General features: G+C 39.1%; 1 protein-coding gene and 1 long non-coding RNA gene across 8 annotated transcripts in view; one reads left to right on the top strand and one right to left on the bottom strand.

Annotated features, from left to right (window-relative positions):
• Positions 1-18,030, bottom strand: part of LOC146705029 (transcription factor SOX-6-like) — a 109,142-nt gene that overhangs the window by 28,314 nt on the left and 62,798 nt on the right. For 4 of the 6 annotated variants that reach the window (XM_085462554.1, XM_085462556.1, XM_085462557.1 and 1 more), the window contains 4 exons: positions 16,931-16,999; positions 8,350-8,470; positions 8,116-8,181; positions 7,324-7,403 (listed from right to left, as the gene is read on the bottom strand). In XM_085462554.1, coding sequence (XP_085318680.1) covers positions 7,324-7,403; positions 8,116-8,181; positions 8,350-8,470; positions 16,931-16,999 — 336 coding nt within the window. The remainder of the gene's footprint in view (positions 1-7,323; positions 7,404-8,115; positions 8,182-8,349; positions 8,471-16,930; positions 17,000-18,030) is intronic. The other 2 variants (XM_085462558.1, XM_085462559.1) reach the window with 1 other exon arrangement.
• Positions 1,482-5,388, top strand: LOC146705030 (uncharacterized). Of its 2 annotated transcripts, none has more exons than XR_014921275.1 (5): positions 1,482-1,825; positions 2,519-2,584; positions 2,935-3,090; positions 3,541-3,633; positions 3,923-5,388. It is a non-coding gene; the product is annotated as an uncharacterized LOC146705030 (long non-coding RNA). The 2 variants fall into 2 exon arrangements; XR_014921276.1 differs by lacking the exon at positions 1,482-1,825 and adding an exon at positions 1,835-1,982.

Raw genomic sequence — 18,030 nt, 5'->3', positions numbered from 1 at the left:
GGATGATCATATGTTCACTGCATATTGAAATATTGAAAGCAATATGCTGGAATGTTGGGAAGAGCATCAGAAAGCTGCAGCTTATATACTGAACGCGAATACTGCAAATACACCCAGGTCTTGTAAAAATACTAACTGATATCATAACACTACGCAGGTCTTTTTGTACATTCTGCAGCCCACGTTACTGCCCCAAACGGTGCACCTTAAACATTTTATTGATGCAAATGGACTAACTAACAAGACAAGTACCATTATTAAATCTCATCATCAGGATTTCTTTTGACATTATTGTCAAAACAATATTCAAATATGCTGGAAACCAGCACTCCATCTCCTAAAAAATTCCTCAAATAATTGTTTTTTTCCCAGCCTAAATACTTCCTCGGTCTCGCTGCTTTTTTTCTTTTTTTCTTGGCAGTCTCTGACTTGTTTTCAACCGATGCCTTGATGAGAAACTTCCTCTTTCATTCAGATTGCTCTCTCTGCCTCTTATTCTCTGTGTCTCAGGCAGTGTCTAAACGTGAATGAGTTTGCGTCTCTGACATCACTCATCCTCTTACCTCTCACTCACCGTACAGCTCTTTTGATAATTTCAAAGCCAGGAGTGGAGCCTCCCGGCTCCGATCCCCTCAGCGCAGCACGGCGCTTTGCTAAGTCAATAGCGGCTAATGAGGGCCTCGATAAGCGAAAACCACAATACAAATTGAATAAACTGGGATAAGGATTCTTGTTATATCCAAAAGGCACGCTATGGTAACAACTGACATGATGAAGCAGTATTGTTTGCCAGTGAAAAAGCTCGTGAGGGCTTTTGTTTTTTCAGCTGACGGTAGGTAAAGCAGGAAGTGTTAATGATGTGTGATGTTATGTTGTGAAATTCCAAAGCATCTTTAGGGAGTCGAGGTTTTCTTCGTTTTTATTTCACTGATTTGCCCGCTCCCCTGGAAATGTGCTCTGTGATAACCATTATGGATAAGTGCTATTCTCAAAGCACATGTGTCAAGCAATAAAATATTTGATGAATTGTGTGGGCCAGGTGTTGTGCTGTTGGGTTGGGAATTCCTCTGTGATTCATCATAACAGCTTTTGTCTGCCACAGCTGACAAACAGCGGATAAGAGGGCTAGCATTTTGGCAACCTATGGAGCATCATCTTCAACCAATGTGTCACGTTGCTTTATTGAAAAAAAGAAATCAAATGTACAGGAACTCTATTAAAAGTATGAAGAAAGCTCCTGTTCCAGCTTCTGTTTGTATTTCAAGTTCTTTTAGAATAATGATTTGAGCTTGTATGGAATTTTTTTGGAGGTAGTTGCGAATTTTTTAGAGAATAAAAAAGGTGGGAATTATGGTTAGGTTTATGAAAAAGCAAAATCAGAAAACAAATAATGGCAGCAGACAAATTACTGTGGTTGCAGGTAATTCGTTTGCTTCATTTTTTTTAAGGTCAGGACCTACAAGCTGCACACACTCAAAAAAATGAATGAGGTGGATTGTTCAGTGTATATTAATTATTTATTTTCATTTTACTTAAAATATATGTTTTTGTTAAGTTAACATATGTTTTTCTAATCAAGTCTACGTAATTGTGTCTATTATTCAACGTACATAATACTAATGTGTTACTTGATCGCATAACATTTAAGTTAAGTCAATTAGGATCGATATACCTTGTATATCCACAAGGTGGCAGTAATGCAAAAACAGTTGTAATGAAACCGCGCAGAACAAGAAGGTTTCACGGCTTGTGCCTGCTCATGCGCAAGACTTCAAATTTAACTGAAAAAGGCTGTTTTGGCGCCAAGCTGCTGTTTCTTTGAGAGGTAAGACCACTTTTTTTCTTTGACTATGTTGTGTAGTATCTATATGTCCAGCATGGTTATATTTTGCGTTTGTCTTACAAGACATGTTATATCGTTTGCGTGCGCTTGTTTTACATTAGTTTTACTGGGTCCTGGACATGCTTATTTTGTGGACTGTGTAAGAAACATTTTTATTGTTTTATTAAGGGATTAGCTACAGGGGTTCATGGGGTTATTCTTTCAAGGGGTTATTTTTCCATTTGCTTTCTTGGGATTCCTTTTCTGTAATCCGAGAGTCGGAAATATCGAATAGGATAGCAAGGATAGCATAAAGTGACATTTAAAATCCAAAAAGTCAAGGGCGAAAGCCACTGTGACACCATTGTTCTGCTCTATCAGTAATCTGTATTATGTAAAAATGGTCTGTAAATACAGCATGTTTCCTAGCGGAGTTATACATATCAATGTAGTTATAAATTACAGTTTGTGAAAGTACACACTTAATTTTTTTAATAAAATTATTCAAGACATATGAGTGGACAGACAATGGAGGTCGACAGACCTGGTGATAATTGCTTCTATAGAAAGTTAGCACATGGCAGTGTCAATCTCTTGCTTTTCTTCTGAGTAGTATTTTATTTAGTTGTAATTCAAACAATAATTTGCTTCTTGAAATTAAGTAATGAATTTCTTGTTTTACTTTATAAATCTCAGATCCTGCCTTTACCTGCTCCCTCCTATACTGATGTGGTGTATGTGGTATTGCTGAGCTTGTATGTGGTATGTGAACTGTTATACTTTTAAAAACAAAACTGTTTTATAAGTTAAGTTTTCTTTTGTGACCCATCCCATGCCCCTGTTATTTCGTCTCCACATCTGAACCATGGTAAAGGTTGCAGTTCAAGGGCCTGAGGCATGAAATTCTTTTCAGATCAGCTGTGATCAATATTTTTTGGAACTTGATAAATAACAATAAAAGCTGTAATGGCTCTATTAGCATTTTGTGTAAATGTTTGTGTTAAAATTATAGCTTTAATGAGGTCTTACTACATTAGTTTTAGTTTGTATATGTGTACATATAGTATGTATATTTACAGTACAGTATGTTGTGTTTGTTGACATATTTTCAGTTGGAAGCAGAATATGTGAGGATTACTACTGCTGCACATGTTCCAAGGCTTTTTACACAACTTGACCAATACACTGACCAGCTCATAAAAGTCTTCAAGAAAAAAGGAGGCGTTGCAGGGAAGAAAATTAGACAAACTTTGGCCCCAGCCACACAGGTGCGTTATTCTGTTGGTAGCAAAATATTATGGCTAATAAGATCATTTTCAAATTTAAACAGCTAGTGTATGGTAGCTGCACAGTGCACTTACATTTATATTAAGCAAGACAAAGTTTGGTACTCAAAACGTTGGAAAATTTAAATTACCTAAACATATGTAAAATCTGATCCCTTGATTTAGGTTAAACCAGAAGTGAATGTTTTTATGTTATGTTTTGAATGCAAAAAAGATGATGTATTAGTTTGTCTTTACCTCCATTATGGACATATATAATGTGGTGGAAACCCTGCCCAACAGGTTAACTATTCATGTCCATGTGATGATTAGTTGGTCTTGTGTACGTCTATCTGTGCAGTGGATATGTCATTCATTTTGTGTATAATGTGAGTTTCTGTCATCCTAAAGTATATCTGTTTTCTCTTCCTGTATCTCTGCCACTCTCTACAGAAGGAAAGTATTGAAAAGGGGAGGGAGTGTGTCCTCAGGGCACTACCTTTTTACCTGAATGAAGACCCAAGCATCCTCTTCAAAGAATAATTGGTTGGTAATTTTAGTTTAGTTTTTTATCTGTATTAAACCAAATTTTGAATAACTAATGTTGTTGCATGTTGTTGTTGTTGTAATTTGCATGGAACCTGTTTAAATGTTTTGGGAAATCTTCTTGTATACCCAAACTATTTATATTTATCGTTGAATCTGTAGTCTGAAATAGTGGCACACTGGGGTGCATGTTCCTAATATTGTGTTTACGTCATTAAAGGGTAGCTTTGGCCCTTTTTCTTTCTTTTTTTAAAACTGGATGCCATTTTTCTATGTTTTTGTGTCTAAGCTACAGCTGTTCAGAGGGAGCTGGAACAAATTACCCTTGCTATCTTTACCATCGAAAGAGCTGATGCCAGCACTCCTCCAGCCGATGTGGGTATAACCATCTAGTGTGTCCTGCATGACCTGGAAGACCTGGCCTCTGCATGTGCACTCTTAATGGGTGGGATATATGCACTGAATCTCAGTTAACCTCAAGACTGAAAGCTTTCTTTGAAGTACTTCAGAAGCTCTTCCTTCATCTGTATGTCAGCATACTCTTGACCAAGGTACAGTTGCTCAAGAATACACTGAATGAATAAGCCAACCTTTAATTTGGATGATGAATGTTCTGTCAGATGGACAGAAGTTTTTCGGAGGCTGAATGAGAATAAAATGGTAATTTGTAAATGACAGATAACGGGAAAATTACATTTAAGAGAAATTTAGAACATTTTGAAAAGTTTGTAAACTACTACAATTTGAGAGATTTTACTGTTGTGGGGGGCTAGTAAGAGACAATCAAAAGTATTGAGATTTAAAGGATTTAATTGAGAGATGATACTGCACCAGAAATGTTGAAGGGTGGTGTGTATATTAGCGTTCAAGGCATATTGTTATGAGGTGGAAATATGTTCATATTCAGTTTGTGTTACATTGTGTGCATTGTAAAGGTAATTGCAATACATACTAAAAATAAGGGTAAGTTAGGAGGTTGATCTGATATCCTCGTGTTGGTGTTGTTCCCAGATCATCATACTAACTGTTGTTCCAGGATCAACATTGCAAGTGACCAATCAGAATGTTGTGACGTCATACTTTTGCGACTTCGGGAAAAACCGGCGTAAAACAAAAAACTGTACTTAAGCTGCGTGAAACCGCCTCTGTCCGCCGATCAACTGACCCTAACCCTAACCGTAACCCTTTAATAAACAGTAAGCAGAATTGATATTGTCCTTGCAACATTGGAATTTCATAAATGCACGAATGGCTTGGCGCGCAAAAGAATAACGTCACAACAATGTGACAACATTTTCATGATGGTCTGGGAACAACACCAACACGAGGATATCAGATCATCCAAGTTGGGAATGCAGGATGAATGTATATTTTGTGGACTTTTAAAGACGAACAATTGTTTCCATGTTAAAATGTTTACATCTGAAGTTTTTTGCCCAAACACTAGTAAAATAAATGTTGACAGTGGCAAGTGTTAAATGGTTACTGCTGTGCTGTTGCAAAAAAACTGAACGCTGACAAGCTGTTTTATTGTTAGACCATAATGTTGGCATGTTTTGTTAAAGTTTTATTTGGGATGGTGATGTAATTTTCTTTGATTGCTAATATCAGTGGACTATTTTTTATTATTATTATTATTATTATTATTATGATTGTTGTTGTTGTTGTTACATAAATTTTTTTTAAATTGTGGCTGTTGAGGTGGACACTTCACTTTGCATTGTTAAAGGAAAGCACTTCATTGGCATTGTGTTACTGGACTGACCCTAAGCAATCATTGCAAATAGCAACTTTGCTATCCATTTTAGACACTAAAAGAAAAAAACACTCACAGACCTTACTAGCATCACATGTGCATAACTCAAGTGTCATCTTATCAATGTGTTATGTGATCTTCAATGCGTTTTTTTCTCTCTCTTCTATTTCTGGTAGATACAGACATTTAATTTAAAGTCTTGATGTTGCATCTGTCTACATACTGTTAATTACTAACCCTAATGAGCTGTTGTGTTTTATTTTGGACTGGGTTTACACAAATGCTCACTGAATGTGTTGGCAATAAAAGAAATTTTAAAAAATAAGTTGGATGTACTTAATTCATTGGTGTGGAACCTGTTGACAAAATAGATTTATGTAAAACTAATTAATAAAGCACAAGGTGGCTGAAAATATAATATTTGAATTAATCTAACTTAAATTTAACATTTTACTGCCACAAATAAGAAATGTGTTGAAGTAACTAATCTAAACTATCTAACCTGAAAATATATCATCTTTGTTCATACAACATAACTTGATTTAGTTAGTCTTAAATATGTCTTGCTAATCTTAAGTAGTTTTTTTAAATTAGATGAACTAAAGATTTTTGCTTTAAACTAACATAATTCAATTTCGTGGAACCTGTTGACAAAATAATTTTAATTAAAGTCAACGTTTCATTTTTTTGAGTGCAGAGGACACCTCCAAGTGTGGCATTTCTCTCTTTCTCCCAGTTCTTTTGATAACAGTAGACCTTCTGTCTGCTTATTTAACTATGCAGCCATTGTACGTGAAGTTATCACTTCACATGCAAAGCATCTAGTTCTTTTCTATATTGTAGCTTTTGCCAGAGGCTCTTCCAAGGTTAGGTCTACCAGACACTCAACAAGTTGCACAATAGCCTTGGCTTCTTACTCATGACGTTCAAAACAGAAAAGATTTCAAGCTAGATATAGATTAATAGACTGCTGTGTTCTCTAAGACCGCAATTGATGGGAATTATTAAATTTTTTTATTTTAATCAACATGTCATGTTATATTTTTTTCTCATTTGGAGTCTTTTTTAAATTTATCTTTTGGTGTTTTTCTTTCTGTTCTTTATTCCTTCTCACTAGACCCTCTCCTGGGTTAAAAGAGGAAACACACAAACAAGGCAGAGGTGTGTCATTCAATACACATCACAAGTGCATAAATGATTTACATATTTCACTCAAAACCCATCTGAATACCACCAGCCCCATTTCTAACCCATCCTAAATAACAGCAAATAGATTCATCTAAACTACTCAGCTAGTTCAATTTTTGCTCTCATCTCAGCTGCTGCTTTTATGTACCTGTCAGTCAGCACTCTGGTATGTTCCCCTAAATGGCGAACAAACAGTCACCCTTTTTTTCTTTGTCTTTTTTTCCAGACGTCATACTTCTGCTGCAGTTGTTTAACTGATTTTTAATGCATTCACTTAAAGACTAGACACAGACTCTGTTCAGTGACTGAATTAAAAGAATTATTAGTGGCACTCTGAAAAAGTATACAGCACAAGTTGGACAAAAACATTTTAATCATGTCATGTCAAGTAAAGTCAGACCTTTGACAACAAAGGCAATAAGATGTTTGAGTCATCGCCAAGTGTGCGGGAGGTTTCACATAATAATACTATTATTAACTGAATCCAGGTGAAAATGAAGCATATCTTACAGAAAAACAGTCACACCCACCAACTTCCACACCCTCACTTTTCATCACTTCATTGTCAGACAGCCTGTTTCTGGTCTTGTTTCAAGTATGTGATCATTTTGTTCTGGTAAGCCATTACTCACGTGTTTTACACAGTTTTAATTTAGAGGAAAAATATCTCTCTATATTCCAAGTAGTATTAAATCACACACACACATTTTTGCTTGTTTGTTTTGATAAATTAGTTTGTGTCTTACCTGTAGTTGTAACGGGCTGAGTCCAGTCGCTGCTGCAGCTGCCATTGCAGATGGAATGAACTGCATTGGGTAATTCTCACCTGTTGAATAACCAAAACAACACATATTGTAGAGCGAGGTCGTGGGGGGTGTACTGCACAAGAACTAACCTGCTCTTTACCTTCAGTCAGGCCTCTCTGTCTCTTTCGCTCTGTCTCGCTCTTTGTCTCCTTCCTTACTCTTCTCATGTTTTTATTCATGCCAAATGAACCATGAAGGGTCACAGAAATTTTATTCAAAGGTTATTAACGCTTGCTGTCGGCGCACTCGAGTGCTTGAGACCAGAGCGAGCAGAGTTCAAGTCCAGAGCTTCCTCATTGTGATGCACTCATAAATTCATATATGAGTATGTGTATAACCCCTACTGTTTGTCCTTAAAAGGCTTTCCATGTCCAAGCCTTTGTTGAAAACAGACCAATGTCAAAGGAGAGTATACAATAATAGCTTTTTAATCCCTTTCTTCATTTCTGCCTCTCTTTGCGGCCTCACGGGAGTGAATGCTCATGCAGTAGGAGTAATATTCGTATGACGGGTCAGTGCTGTACTGTGTCAGGCAAGCACCTGGAGGGATGTTTGCAAGAAAGGAATGTGCAAAAGACTTGATGAAAGCAGGTGGTGCAGACAATCCAATGAAGTGCGGTGCATTTCTTTCTGTGGGCGACTTTAAGTGTTTTTTCTTGAGCCTGTTTGTGCAAAATCCTTACGGTCTGCCGAAACGTGCAGTATGCATGCCCTTATTTAAGTGCAACGTACGTGATTTTTCTGAGTGCGTCGCCCTTATGTCTATATTGTTGGGTTGGTGTGCAAAAGGTGAAAACTCTTGGGAGAAAGAGACAGAGAGGGAAAGCGTGAAATTCCATGTTGCAATACATTGGATCTCTGCGCTAATTTTCAGAACATTCCTCACCTGACACATTTCATTAACATAGACTGGGATTCCACTGCGTGTGTGTGTGTGTTTGTGGTGGGGGTGGGGTGGGGTTATACCTGGCTTATAGGACATGCCTGGTGGGAAAAGGAAGCCTTGCTGTGCTGCGGCAGCTGCAGCCAGAGACCGCTGGTCGTGAGGAAACACTGGTATCATCAGAGGAGGCATATGACCCTGGACCTGGGAGAGAGAGACAAGAGATGAGAGATATCTGCCAACTGCTGTATCCATTAAATAATACTGACACACAGACACAGATTCACAGACAACAACAGCAAAAAAAAAGCTCCAAGATTTACCAAAAAACTCAAAGATTTGTAAAGAAGAATAAAAATCATGAGCAATGATAGAAAAGGCAGATGAGAAACGAGAAAATCGCAAATAAACAAGGTAAAGAGGTAGAAACAAAAGCAATAAAATAAAACAGAAAGTCAGCAGAGAGAAAGAAAGAATGATTTAAAATGAGAAATCACAAAGGAAGGTTAAAGTGAGGAACGATAAAGATCAGGATGAAAGGAAGGGGAAGACAGGGAGGAGGGAAAAAACAATGCAGGCAATAACATGATCAACTGGTGCATCGAGTTGAAGAACAGAAGCCAAACAACAAATTAAGACGTATACTCTTAAGAGACAAGTGTAAAGATGCCAAGAAAAGGCCTTTAAAACAAGAGAGAGGTTAACAGCTGCCTTTCATGTCAGCTTGAAAGGCTCTTAAAATCTGTGGGTTTGACTAAGTCAAGACGCCGAGGGCTTGAACTGAAAAGAAACAAATCAAAGATGAGCCTGCGGGAATCTATTAGGGCTGACTGCGTTAAACCACCGGACGACCCCACTTTCTTTCCTTCTATCTCTTCCCTTTATCGCAGTCTTTTCTCTTTTTGCATTTTTTTCCTCTGGTTGCCTCTTCTTTTTCTTAAAAAAATGCCCCCAAGGATTGTTTGTTCAAATGGCTTATTAAGAAATATAATTTCTCTCTTTATATCATTAATAGAGCTCTAGAAGTTACTGGATAACTAATGTTTCAAGTTAAAAAAAAATAATAAAAACAAAAACCCTTGAAAAGGAGAAAGGAAGAAAAGAAGGCAATGTCAAAAAGCCAAAAAGTCCATATTAGGGAGGTCAAAAATCAAAGTCAATCAAATAAATGTCTGATAATAACTAACTTTACTATTAATATTACTATATTTTCTTCTCTGTGATTGATTCCTCAATTAATCAACTTGTGAGGGAAAAAAATCTCAAAGTTTCTTGTCATTTCATGTCTGCTCTTCATTATTCTGGCTTTATCCTGTTTTCAACTTTTCTTTTGTGACTATGTTACACTTTCAGATAAATGTTTTTAGACACTTCCCTCCTCACTTCAATGCCCTCTACCTCCATTTGTCTCCTTTACTACCAATTCATTGACAACGCTGCCCTCTCCCCTCCCACTGACCTCCCAGGGAAGGTTCATCGCTGGAGCTCAAGCATACACAAGCAGCATGTCGCATGATTACTGTGCATATGTGCAGCGGGATTGCCTTGCTGAATTAGTTGAATAAGATGACCGTCTTATGCGCTGTTCGTGGTTAGTGTGTGGATGGATTGAAAGGCTTGAGGTAGAAAGGTTCAAAGTTCCATAGAGAAGGAAAGAATTATTTCTGAACTTACTGTGTTTGCTCAGGCGATTAATTGATCAACAGGAAGTACATGGACAGATTTTTTTTTATATATACCTGATTAATGCTGAAGAGCATTTTGCTCCTCAGAAATGCTCTCAGAATTCATGAGAATTTTCTGAGAAGAGTTCAAAACTCTTTTTTATCATTGTTAATTGGATATCAACTGGCTTTGGGCTATTGAGTAAACCAAATAGAAATACACTGCTTTGTCCATTCCATCCATCCTCTTCCCCTTATCCAATTCAGAGTCACATGGGTGACTGGAGCCTATCTCAAGTGCCACAGGAAAAGATGCAAGCTAGACTTCGGACCGGTCACCAGTCTGTCGCAGGACTAACACAGACAGACAGACAGGCAACAATTTGCACTCACATTTTCACCTACGGTCAATTTAAAATCACCAGTTGGTTTAAAAGTATATAATTGGTTTAAGAGCAGGCTTCTGCGCACCACTTCAGACAACTACATGGAACAGAGCCGTAGTGCAGCAGCCCTGGTTCAAGTCTGACCCGTGGCCCTTTTCTGTGTGTCTTCCCCTTCTCTCATCACTGTCCTGTCTATCTTCACCACTACACTGTATAATGAAGATAAAAATGCTCAAATGTGTGTGTCTCCACACATAGCCCTGCCAAAACAGAGCATGAGCCACCAACTTGCATGCTTGGTCTGGTATGTGTGGAGCTACAAGTGCCACCTGAGCAGCTCCTCTGACAGCACTGATAGGTCACACAGATAAAAAGCCTGATATCTCAGGAGGCAGTCATCACACACACAAGCAAACACACTTGTAGGTCAGTGTACTTTTGAGGCATTCCTATAAACACATGCAGGCAGACAAGAGGGCCGACGTCTTGTGACACAGACAAAAGAGAATGAAGAGAGAAGAAAAACAAGTCTGTGTGTCCGAATGGCTAAAAAAAGAAGGAAAAGAGTGAAGTTGGGGGGTGTAGGTTATAGAGTGGGACAAAATGCCCCCATTCATTGTATTCCTCTGGGAACACTGGGACTGACTGGGGCTGCTTCACTAGCGCAAACACACAAAGATCTCCTTTTACCAAGGGGAGGGGGGGAGGGGGGGGGGAGGTTGGATGAATGGACTGGGGAAGGTGGTGCTGCAGGGGCCCCCCTCTGCTCAGCCACTAAGAAAACACGAGGTCCCCTTCCTCTAACTGCCCACCAGACACATCGACATACACACCTAGGCAACAAGGAACATGTGTACACACGCAGACACACACAGAATTAATGGTCCTCTTGTGTAAGGGCAGCAAGGTTAGGGGGCAATGAGTATGTATGTGGTCTGTCTGTACACTGATCTGTTTGAGAAACAGAGAAGACAAAGAAACATAGTTGCCTGATTGCAGCAGGTATGCACAAGTGGATTTGAACCAGTGCAACACTAAACTTGACATTCACAGCATCATCCACCGCTGCAAAGTATGCATGTAAAGTATGTAACCAACTGAAAAACATTAAGTCCTGAAGATTTTGGTGATGTTGCTCTTTGAGTCAACTTTAAAATGAACAAGGAAGAGCCAAATCAATATGTTTTTATTGTTATTTTTAAACTTAGGTTTAACATACTGCACATCATCTCACTACCGTTCTGTCAATATTTAATCTTACCTTATAAATATTGCAAAAATATTTCCACCACTGTCCAGTGCATCCCCAAAACAGGCTTAATGTGTAGAAAATTGCACACTGATGTTACTGCATAATACAATAACTGCAGGTTACTGCAATTACTGTAATTTCTGGCATCATTTGGGAAAATTTCCTGCAACAAAAGCTGCTATTCCAGGACTGCCAACAACTGCCTACAAATTAAATTAAAAGAGGATCGACTTATCAAAAAGGCATGCTTAAAGAAAGACAACACTTAGTTACAGCCAGCAAATATGGCTTCAGAGATGCAAAATAGCTTACACAGAGAATAAAACTATAAAAAAACTGGGGAGAAAATACTCGCTGAAACACATAACCACACATATAACAAACTCTACAAGAAGCAAGTGCTACAGCACATGTACACACACACACAAACACACACGCACACAGTAATTAACCATAGGCCTCGAAGAATAGGAACGTTTTTGAGTTTGATTTAGAATGTGGAAACAGTTGTGATGGACCTCAAATCAGCACACAGCTCCCTTCAGAGAGCAGGACCACAGTAAAGTGAAAGCACCCTAACCAGACTTGGGTCTAATTCTGGGCACTACTATATATTCTCATGGACAAGCTCCTAACCTAATTTTCCTGTAACATCTGAACGTGTTGCACCAGCTGAATAGGTTATAGGTATATTTACTATGAAAGCAAGTAGTTAGTGACTATGTCGAATATTTCTAATAGCTCCGTTTTCAGCCAACTAACAGTGTCACACTGTGGTTCTGGCTAATTCACTTCTGTGTCGGTATAGGACAGATAACTGTGGGGGTAAAGGCTGGACTTTAAAAATCCCGATTTATACTGAATGCAGTTTTAATCAAATGATTTAGTGTAACAAAAGTTTCACTAACATAACTGAGAGCTAACCAAGTGTGAAGCTCATCAGTGGCTATAGCTGGTTTTGGACAATGTTGTGCTTCATTTGGATTATCCAGCTGATATACAAACTCAAGTTAAGATTAAACATTATGATTTATATATTACGAAAAGTAGCAATTTTGTTGATGATTTGTTAGCTATAGATACTTGAGGAGCTAATGGTGCATTACAAAGGACCAAATATCAGATCACAACGTGGTGCATCACTCCTTAAAACGAAAGCTGATCAGTAGCTAAGGTGGCCCTGAGAGGCCAAACGGACTGCAATTTAAGAAAACACCAGCAATAAGAAAAAGGCTGCAAAAGCACACAAAACACAACCCAAATAGGAAAAAACGAGAACAGAAATAGGAAAAAACTGATTTCCAAAAGCACAAGGGAAGTGTTTCTGGGGAGACAATAACCCGACGGACCAGTTGCAGGAATCATGCTAAGAATTGCGCTGGGAGACACTTAAAAGAAGTGGAGGATCTATCGGTTTTGTGAGGAAAGAACAGATGAGCGGTAAGTATGTTAACCTAGCTATTAGCCTAAAAATCCGACATCAGTATCATATGAATCATGATAAAACACACCTACCATGTTTTGGGTTCCTGCAACTGGTCCGTCGGGTTATTGTCTCCCCAGAAACACTTCCCTTGTGCTTATGGAAATCTGTTTTTTCCTATTTCTGTTTTCATTTTTCTATTTCTGTTTTTTCCTATTTCCATTGTGTTTTGTGTGCTTTTGCAGCCTTTTTCTTATTGCTGGTGTTTTCTTAAGTTGCAGTCCGTTTGGCCTCTCAGGGCCACCGCATGATAGAGTTTTCCAAGGTCTTTTCATTACCACCTGGTTGTTGTGCATGCTTAAAAAAAGTTAGGGTATACACAACAGTTTTAAAGCTGTCCATAAACTGCCTTTTTGAGACAGGGTGTATCACGTGATAAATGCAGAAGTGGGGCTAACACAGTTTGGCCTCCAAGCCAAAATCACCACGAGAGCAGATTTTTTTTTCTTTCACTATCTTGTTACACCCACGTGAGCATAATGAAAACACACTATAATTAAAGGACACAGAATTACTGTATGCTGCTTATAGGATTTTTATTTAGGCGAACACACAGGTTAATAGATTGGAGGGAGGGCCACTGTAAAATCGGGAATTAGGCATTTTCCATAGCTGATGAGTCCAATCGACGTTATGGGCTTTCCATGGCTTTCCGAGTCATTGTGTCTGAAGCTGTATTTGCTGATGTAGGAGCTGCCTGTCTATCTAAGCCATTTCCTTGCTCCATTAGTTCTTATGCATGTGTGTGAGTGTGTGGATTATTGTGTTTGTGCCTGTTTGTGTTAAGGCAGGTTTAACACCCCGGCTATTTGCGATCTCACCTTACATCAGCACTTTATCGACAAGGGAAAAGCTTTAGGTGATTAAGAGCAGCAGTGATGAATGTAGAGAGGGGAAGATCAAATCTATTGTGATGCATAAATAATTACATCTGAAACTTATTTAGCTGTCACAGACTGCCAGTACTGTGTCAAAATCCTAAATTATGAACGGCGATCAAAACCATATCGTAGCTTGTAGTTCATCACTGTGTAAATAGAAGCCACATTTCAGCAGAGGGCAGCACACAGAAATCACGGCACAGGATAGAACAGAGTTGAAAATATGAAGCAAAAACAATAAGAAAGCAACACTCGGAGACAAGATCTCAAAGAAAGAAAAGGAGGAGGAGGGGAGGCGAAGGAGGAGACAAGAGTTATAAATGAAGAACAGAGAGAGAGGGAGGAGGAGGAGGAGTGCGGCTTTGCAGTCATTAATTAGCCCGTTAGCTAGGGCCCAGGCGGTGCGGTTAGGGCCTGTGCCTTTGTGGGCCTGAAGGAAATGGGCCACATATGAGAGCCATTATAGGAACCGACTTAACAAAGACACATGCCTGTCAGCCACCAGGCTGGGCTGGGCCACTCTGCCCACGGCACACAAAGAGCCCGCCACCACTGTTTGTGTGTCTGTGTTTGTGTGTTGGTGTGAGCACGCGCACATGTGAGTGTGTGTGCGTGTGTGAGTTTTTGCACATGTGTGTATGTGCACATGTATGTATGTTTGACTGTGTATGTCCTAATGTAGATAATTTGATATCAAATGGCTATAATATTGTTATTGCATAAGTACCATGTGTGAGTTGTTATGCACGTGCAGGCATTTGATCTAATAACATCTGCTGTGTAACATATTTCTTCATACTTGTGTATATGACTCGGCGTGTGCAACCATATCAGAATGGGGCCTTCGGAAACGTTTCTTTAACCCGTGGACATCCCCCGCTGGCCCTCCACACCATTTAAAACCACATGACAGGAAACCTGGGTCACTTTGAACTATGCTCCCCCACCACACTAGCTGACAAACACACTGACACCATCCTGAAACAGAATCCAGAGAAGCAACAACAAGTTGCAGAAATGGAAGAGGGAAAAAAAGCAGTGGAAAACAGCTCCCACTGACTTTTCATTGTCTTCCATTCAGAAACCAGATACACATAAGTCACAGTTTTTCACAAGTCAGCGCTGATCTATAAAACTTTCAGAATCTATTAGGCGTCCAAAAAATAAATGCTAATTAATGACTGATGGTTGGTTGGATGAAGCAATAGATAGCATGAGCTGTTTGAAAGTAAACCCCATGCAGTTTCAACTTTTGCACTTTTCTAGCAGAAACTTTGTTTAGGTTCCTTATTTTTTCCATCTGGACGGCATCTAGTGTTTCAAATTAAGATATGAACAACAACTGGCACTTCTAAAAAGTGGTTTTACCACACTGAGCCCTATTCTTTCAGCTGAAACAGTAGCATTTGGTCAGCTCCTCAGAGTATTGGCCTGAGAGGAGCTCAGGTCTGGATTTGATAAGTGGAAACAGACCAGTGCACCGCCGCCTGTGTGTTTAAGGCCAACACACATCCGACACAGCGTAAACAGCCCGTACCCCAGTGACTAAACCCTGGAGCTTAGCCATAATAATTCTAACTCTCTGTACAGTAGATGCACCATGTGCTGCTTTCTGCGCTTGGTTTGTTTGCTGACAAATGCTATTGCCTTAAAAATAACTTAAATAACAATAAGATGCAGCACTATTTTTTCAGTGAAAACAAATGTTTTTTTTGTTGCATTCATTTTTGTATATTTATGAAAAAGCAGATTGCAGTAATTCTGGCCTTTTCAAATTCAATTCAACAAAGAAAATAAAAGTGAAATACACATTATGCCCTTTACAACAGATGGTTGCAAAGCTCCACATGATAACACTCTGCTCTCAAGAGCCATCTTCTGCATATCTCTTCATTCTAAAAAAAAAAAAACATGACACAGTATCCATGCTTCACAGTGTGGAACAGGATCAGAGTAGGAGCTGTTTTTTATGGTCTCATTCTCCCTTGGGGCTAAGAAGGCTAATGAAGTCCAATCCGAGCTTTATTAAGATCCAAGGGTGAGGCCTCATAATAAAAAGATGAAGAGGAAGACGACCAGGGGGGAAAGTAAACCCTCATTAACTATATCACACCTCAGGAGAGTAGGGAGATCCAAAGCTTGGGACCAACAGGGGGTCAAAAGTAGCACGGGATGGACGGATGGCAGAGGATTCAGATTGTGAGCCAACCACTTAAAAAAAATAAACCTGTTAAATTCCCATGTGACAGTCAGCCATGCTGAGCAAATTGATCAGCATTTGGTGCACAGCTGGTGGTAATTTCTTGGTGGGTATGTAGGTAAACAGTGAACACTTCACAAATCTCAGTGCATCAGATGGCTCACTGAAACAGATGTAGGAATAAGAGGAGAAGGAGAACACTGAAAAACTGAACAAGAAGCAGAAGCCAGAAAAGTGAGTTCACACATCTCCCTGCAGGTTTCTGTACACGCTCCACAGATGTTTATCCATTTATGTGCTTAATGGTTAAAAAACGTTACAGTTATCAGGAAATGCTGCAGAGAAAGAGAAAAGAGGAAGAGGATAAGCCTTGAGCACCTTTGGGTATCAATTGCTGAGTAATCAATGCAACAGTGAATGATCCAGCTATAACCAGGGCAATCACTGAGTCACCACTGTGTGTTTTATGTGTGTGTCTGAAGGCTTTTGGTGCTGCTTTCTTAACAGCAGGCAGAGCACAAAAGTAAAGGCCATGACCTCTTGTATTATTTCCGCTTTCCAATTCCACATGATAAGATGATCACGGAACTGCTTGGATAGACAATAATTAGATCATCTGCACAAAGGACAAAAGATAAGAAGTTCTTGGCATCCTCACAGAGATGGACAAGAAACAAAACAAGAGGAGTCTGCAGAGGGCAGGAGGAGTAAATGCAAAGAAAGGTCAAGACTGAAAAAAGGAAGTGTGTGTGTCTGGTTGTATATACGTAGATGTTTAAAGTGTGTTTGGCTACTAACCTGGATCTGTTGCTGAAGAATGTTTATCTTGTGCTGCTGCTGCAACAGCTGCTGCTGCTGTCTGGCAATCTGCACACACACACACACACACACACACACACACACACACACAGAGCGGAAGAGTGAAAATGATGATAAGAGAAGAAGGATAATCTGTATTTCTGTACCGTGTTCATGTTTCTAAAATATTAAAGAACAAACAGTATGCATACAGTGTGTGTGTGTGTGTGTGTGTGTGTTTTAATTGGAAATGAAAGAAAAGCAATACAGGAAAATGTCCATAAATGGCTTGTCAGAAATGGTATGTTGCTCTTAGAAGTCATGGAAGTAAAAAATAAAAAATACAAGGGTTCAAGATGATGATGATGAAAAATGAATCCAAATCTCTTCCCTTTTATGTTATATCATGTTGATTTACACCGTCTTCTCGTGCCATTTTACATTTTAAGGTAAGTGCCTTACAATACTAAAAGGCAAAATTGTCATCTGGTACTCAAGATGATGATGAGGATGTATCTGTCCTCGACAGGTGGCAGACAAAGTGATTTGCTCTTGAAAACTCTCAGTGAGGTCAATCATGTTTCAAATGCAGTACAGTAAATCAAAAACAGGTAGAGAGACTCTGAGTTATGTGTCAGTTTGACCTCAGATTATTATCTCTAAAAAGCCTCGGCTGGTGTGATGGATGGTGCATCCAATCCAAGCAATTAGCAGTGCAGAAGGTTTATGAACAATTCTCTTAACTGACACTGAATCTGTGAGATTGACATGTTTACTACATCAGCCAACAACACCCAATGTGCCTGTGGAAGCCTCCCCCCTCCCACACACACACACACATAAACAGGAGGGGTGATAATTTTCTCTGTTGTTGTTTTGATGTAAAATTCTCTAATGAAAAACATTCAATGTCAGATGTTAAAAGGCCAAGCATCATCTAGTGATTGACATCTGGGAGCGGCCACTCGTGAGAGGTTAAAGTCCTAAAAGGGACAGTACGTCCTCGACGTGATCCCGCCCATTCTGAACCAGAAAAGTAAAACAGCTGCCCCTCTTTTTTTTTTTCCTTGAGAAGTCGTTTAGTATATTTATTCCGAAAT

The sequence above is a fragment of the Copadichromis virginalis genome, linkage group LG7 (genome assembly GCF_057382275.1).
Source record: "Copadichromis virginalis isolate Kocher_CV1m ecotype Utaka linkage group LG7, C_Virginalis_male_GT1.1, whole genome shotgun sequence".
Classification (NCBI taxonomy): domain Eukaryota; kingdom Metazoa; phylum Chordata; class Actinopteri; order Cichliformes; family Cichlidae; genus Copadichromis; species Copadichromis virginalis.
Note: the sequence above shows the minus strand (reverse complement) of the source record. Positions and strands in the feature narration are given on the sequence as shown.